The 6,000-nt window shown below is 34.8% G+C and overlaps 1 protein-coding gene across 1 annotated transcript; it reads left to right on the forward strand.

Moving 5' to 3' along the window:
* Window positions 1–2,526: 2,526 nt before the first annotated feature.
* On the forward strand, window positions 2,527–4,483 carry BNAC03G06510D. Its single transcript, XM_013857353.3, has 2 exons — window positions 2,527–2,828; window positions 3,073–4,483. Exons 1-2 carry the CDS (start codon window positions 2,766–2,768, stop codon window positions 4,171–4,173), a joined length of 1,164 nt encoding a protein of 387 aa, XP_013712807.1. The 5' UTR covers window positions 2,527–2,765; the 3' UTR covers window positions 4,174–4,483.
* The last annotated feature ends 1,517 nt before the right edge of the window (window positions 4,484–6,000 follow it).

Genomic DNA, 6,000 nt, shown 5'->3' on the forward strand with positions numbered 1-6,000 from the left:
TCGGGTCTTGTTCGAACAAGTTAAGTGGTGGCTTGTTGTGGGATAAGGCATGATCGATAAGCCCTAAACGGCACCGTTTACTCTCTGAATACACCTTCTTGTCTTTCTCGAGGAGCTCGTGACCTGTTTGTACGCATCTGAATCTCCCGTTTTCGATTTTCTTGTACTTTGGCTTCCCCAACAGGTTGGCGCCTTCCTTAACCGTCGTCGTCATCTCTTCCCCTGCAGCCGCCATTGATGTGCGGTTTGTGTTCACTGAAACGAGACTGCAAGTAGTATGAATGAGACGACTTGCCGTTTAATGTTTCTAAAATCAGTTGCACGCCGTTTTGTTTATATGGGCTTATCAAAGTTTAAGCAATATATGGGCCTATTGGTCTTAATATTGGCCCTCTAAATACAAAAGAACAATTTCAATGTACAATGATAACCGTTAGCGCCTTTTCTGCGTTCTGACTAGAACACAGCTCATGACTCTGGTCCGGTCCGGTCCAACCCTCATGACACAAGACACAGCTCATTTCTGTTTCTGTATCACTGATTCGTTCTGGTGTTTTTAGTTGCTCACAATGTGGAATGGTCCAATGAAACATAGAGTTTGGCCCCCAAATTTTTTTGAGATTTTTTACATAAGCGTAAGTTCTCAAATTATGAAAAAAAATTGTATAGAAGTTCATAAAAAAAAAAATTTATGGTTCTCAAATTTTCAGATCATGTACTGCTGGATATGAACCTAAATGATTTGAATCTATATTAAATAACATAATGATTGGTGGATTTTTTTTAACCTGGTCAAACTGAATTGAAACTAAAATAGTCTAGTAGACACAAATAAATATATTTGTCAAATTATAAGAAAACAATTAAGTTTCTTTTGTTTTTTCTAATTATTTTATCTTTCTGATTATCACTCAAAACAAAATTAAAACTCACCATTCCAGTTCAGAACAGATTAGTCCTTAAGAACCAAAAAGCATACCCAAGACCACATAATATTAGAGATAACATATTATATACATAGTTCTCACTTCTCAGATTCCTATCTTATGGTTCAAAACATGTTAGAAAATATTACAGCTTAGTTTAGTTAATTTCCCAACCAATTGGCTCTAACTCAATAAGAGTACTAACAAGTAACCACAGAAGACAAAAGTTTTGAAAAACCCTAAAGGGACAAACCATGTTACTACAAAACTGGTGGGTGCGATCGTTAATAAAAAAACAGATGGACCAGGTTCTAATTCTTCGTGAACGCGTGTTTTGTGAACTGTGGTCGATAGGTATGAAATAAATATATGTGTAGAATACGTAATTATTAGCAATGAAAGAGGGTTGGATATCTAATCTAACTTGTTGGGTCAACAAACCACTCTGTTCGAGTCTAGGTCCAGGGTTGTTGCAGGGTCAACGGTCCCGTTTATATATTTTCAGCCCTAACAATGTTGTAGACAAATCCTTCATCATATCATGAACATGAATGTTTATTAAATTTAGTAATACGGTATTTTCCTTAGAAGTTTCCTATACATTTTCCTCCTTTTTCTTGCTTGTTCCTCGACATTGACATCACGCTTTTCATTTATTTAGTTGATAATTTTTAGGATTGAAAGTTGAAACAAAGAGAAAACAAGCTATGCCACGTAGTTATAGTCAAACTTTGAATATATAATCAAATGTTAATGCAGAGTCATATCATTTTCAATGTTTAGATTTCCAAATAGTTGAGAAGATATTAGCATAATTAATGTTATGTTTAAAAAAAATTAATGTTATGTTTAGGAAAAGGAGAGGAAACTGTAAAGAGATAAGATATAAAAGTCCATATATATGTACACTTGGTTGAAGAAACTCGTCCTCCTTATCATGCATTCAAGTTCTTTGTCTTCATATATACATCAAGATACTAATACTTGGTCCCCTGGAACATGTAACATTGACTAGCTAGAATAGAGGAGACGAAGACCCAGTTCAAATAATAGTATTAACTATTATTTGACATTGCAAGTAATCACTAAAATAAAAAAGTATATTCCTAACATATTTAGAAATCAAATTGTTATTCATCCAATATTCTACGCTTTTCTTACTTATAACACTTTTTCAAAATAGTATTCTACAAAACCGGCTGAGCATGTAATATAGAAATACAAAAAAAAAACTCAAAATAGATATTCAAAATTTCTAGTAATTAGTAGTATGTGATACTAGTAATTAGCAACAAAAAATCATAAAAATATATTTGTTTGATTTATACCAAGTAGCATATAAAACTACTACTAGTATTTTTTATTTTTTTTTGATCAACTGACTACTACTAGTGTATATCACCAAAAATATGTATTCACTTTGACAAGAAATCAGAATATATATTGAATGTAAAAAGGAGAAAAATAAAGTATTTTAGATACGGATCTCTAGTAATATTTTTGATTATATATATATATATATATATTTTTTTTTTTTTTGCTGTTTAAAAAAGCTGATAAAACCTTAATGAAAGTCAAATAAAATTATATTAATTAGAGCAGTTTTGGGAATATATAAACACAAAAGGTATCATCAAACGGCTATAATTGGCGTTACAGTTTTCCAAAGACGAGAGGGATTAAGATTATTATTTTCTCGGATATTTATTTATACTCAAAGAGGCACTTCTCTGTTTTTTTTATTGTTCGAGTTTCTGAGGATTACTTTTGATCTCTGGGTTCGAAATCTCTTCTTCCTCGCATAAAGTTCCATCCTTTTTACTGTGGGTTAGAAGAATCATGTCAGATGGGTACTATAGTTGTAAAAAGACGGACGATATCTGCGAAGATGTTTGTGGTCAGGTGAGTCCTAATCTCCTTATCGATTTCGTGTTGAATCGTTTTTTGGTGTCTGATACCAATTTGATTAGTTTAGAATCGGTTGTAATGCGGTTGTGATTCTGATTGTTTATTACATATCGTCATAGGGTTTTGTAGTTCTTGTCTGGATTAGATGATTTGTCTGAAACATAGTTTGTTTGATCTCTGTATCAGTTACAAAGGATTGATTTTTATGAAGAGACATTGCTTTGTTTTGTTTTCACAGGATGGTTCACGAGCAGCGAAGGCCTTCTCAAGAGTCAGATGCGTACTACGCGGACTCGATTTCAAGACATACATCATCTTCCTCACCATCATCCCCATCTTCATCCTCGGAGTCTACTTGCACGGACAGAAACTCACTTACTTCCTGAGACCCCTCTGGGAATCACCTCCCAAGCCCTTTCAAACCCTCCCGCATTACTACCACCACAACGCCTCTATGGAGACTCTCTGCAGCCTCCACGGGTGGACACACCGCGAGTCTCCTCGGCGAGTCTTCGACGCCGTCCTGTTCAGCAACGAGGTCGACATGCTCACCATCCGCTGGAAAGAGCTTTACCCTTACGTGACGCAGTTCGTGGTCCTCGAATCTAACTCGACGTTCACCGGTTTGCCTAAACCGCTGGTTTTCGCCGCGAACCGAGATAAGTTTGACTTTGTGGAGCCGAGGCTGACGTATGGGAACATAGGAGGGAGGTTCAAGAGAGGGGAGAACCCTTTCGTTGAAGAAGCTTACCAGAGGATTGCGTTAGATCAGTTAATAGGACTCGCGGGGATTCAAGAAGATGATCTGTTGATAATGTCTGACGTGGACGAGATCCCCAGCGCTCACACCATCAACCTCCTTAGATGGTGCGATGGATACCCTCCCGTTCTCCATCTCCAGCTCAAGAACTACCTCTACTCGTTCGAGTATTACCTCGATAACAAGAGCTGGAGAGCTTCTGTTCATCGTTACAAGCCCGGGAAGACGCGGTACGCTCATTTCCGACGAGGGGACACTCTTTTGGCGGATGCTGGTTGGCATTGCAGTTTCTGTTTCAGGCGTATAAGCGAGTTTGTGTTCAAGATGAAAGCGTACAGTCACAACGATAGGGTGAGATTCTCTCATTATCTGAATCCGAAGAGGATACAGGATGTGGTATGTAGAGGGACTGATCTGTTTGACATGCTTCCTGAAGAGCATACGTTCAGGGAGATCATTGGGAAGCTGGGGCCGATCCCTAGGTCTTACTCGGCTGTTCATCTCCCGGGGCATTTGATTGAGAAAGCTGAGAGTTATAAGTACTTGTTGCCTGGGAATTGCGTTAGGGACAGCGGCTGATAAGGGTTTGTGCTTATCATCATCAGTCTTTTTAGTGGGAGTCTGAAACAGAGATTAGAGGGATCTGATAAGTGGAGTCTCTTTGGTTTCAGCATATCACTCGGTGAGGGTATATAACAATACTGACTTCATGTTCCCATGTTGTTTTGGGAAGTTTTGTTGGAATAGTCTTTCTCTCTCTATCTCTCTTTACTTCAAAACTCTTTTCATAAGCTCTTTTTAGTCTGTACAATCTATTAGTGAGTTCTTTTACATTATCCTCAGATTCTTTGTAATCTTTATTCTTAAAAATTCTTAATTTGATCTCCTATTGTTGGTTCCTTTAATTTATGTTGAAGAGAGAGCTTATACTATTTGTTTAGAGGCATTTTACTAATTAGCTTCTATATACTCTTCTACAACTCATAAAATAGGTGAGCTTCTGGCCGTGCAAGGTTACCTAAGACTATAGAATTATAACGTTTCCATTCTCCAAATCAAATGAGTATTTGTTCAGTTGTCTCTTTAAGCATTGAACTGTATCATCTCACAAAGAGAGGTACATAGAAAGTGCACTTATCTTTTCAGTCACTTATACAAAAAGAACTTCATGATTAACCATCCTTTGAACTGGAGCCATTTACTGTTAAATGATTTATCATAAAGTCATTTCAGATTACATTGGACAGCAAACACGCTGAAGATAGACATAGGTAGAACATGCGGTAGAGGATTTACACGAACTTAACAAAGAACAAGGAACATAGCAAATGAGAGGAAAAAAAAAAGAACTGTAGTAAAATAAAATTAACAATTAATTAGAATATTAAAATCAATAATATATAATATTATTTTACTGTTGAAATTGGTGTTATAATTGGAGATGAAAAATAAAAAGTAAATATACATTTATACCATATGATTAACTAATATAGAATTAGGGTTTAGAGTTGGGAGAAGTTTTAGAGCATCTTCAATGTACACTTCTATATTTTCTTCTAAAATATAGATCTCTATTATAGAGCTGAAAATGCTCCAATGTATGCTTCTACAATAGAGTTCCTCTATTTTAGAAGAAAATATAAAGAAAAATTACTTTTTACCTCTATATTTAGAGGTAGAAATATCATATCTCTATATTTTCCTCTATAAATAGATTAAATCTATTATAAAGACATACATTGGAGCATTTTCACCTCTATAATAGAGTTTCTCTATTTTAGGAAAAAATATAGAGATAGAAATAGAGGTGGGTTGGAGATGGTTATAGCAACTCCAACTCTACTCAATTTTTTACTCCAAAGTATAGTTTATAATAAAATATTGGATAATTCTCTTAAATAGTCATTTTAATTTTTTTTAATCACCAAAATAACCTTTTAAAAAATGACCAAAATAACTTTTTTATTTTACAATTTTAATATATATTTTTTTAAATTGAAACCCCACCCTCAAACCCCCCCTCTCCCTTCTCTCACCATTTAACTCTAAATCTTAAATCTAGATTAGTTAACCCTAAGGTATAAATGTATATTTACCCTTTAATAAAACTTCTTTTAGCAATTTTGTTTTTTTATGAACTATTTTGTGAAAATAAACTAATAAATATTTTTCTTGTAAAATAAGTGTTACTTTGAAGTCTTTTTCTCTTTCATGTTATTTTTATGATAACTTATTTTAAAATGTTTTTTTTTTTGGAAATTTACCTTTTATAAAAATAAATTGTTACCTCGAAGGTTTTGAGGGTGAGTGTAATTGATATCATCCACTGAGAAGAAAAAGTCTTGGATAAAAGGATCTAGTTTTGAGCCATCAATCCCACACTTGGCTTCTAAATGCTCGATCACT

The sequence above is a fragment of the Brassica napus genome, chromosome C3, assembly GCF_020379485.1.
Source record: "Brassica napus cultivar Da-Ae chromosome C3, Da-Ae, whole genome shotgun sequence".
NCBI lineage: Eukaryota > Viridiplantae > Streptophyta > Magnoliopsida > Brassicales > Brassicaceae > Brassica > Brassica napus.

Excerpts from the sequence above, each read along its gene's own strand:
- BNAC03G06510D (XM_013857353.3), top strand. The coding sequence starts at position 2,766 with ATGTCAGATGGGTACTATAGTTGTAAAAAGACGGACGATATCTGCGAA. Across the intron at positions 2,829-3,072 it reads GCGAAGATGTTTGTGGTCAG|GATGGTTCACGAGCAGCGAA; the intron begins GTGAGTCCTAAT and ends TTGTTTTCACAG.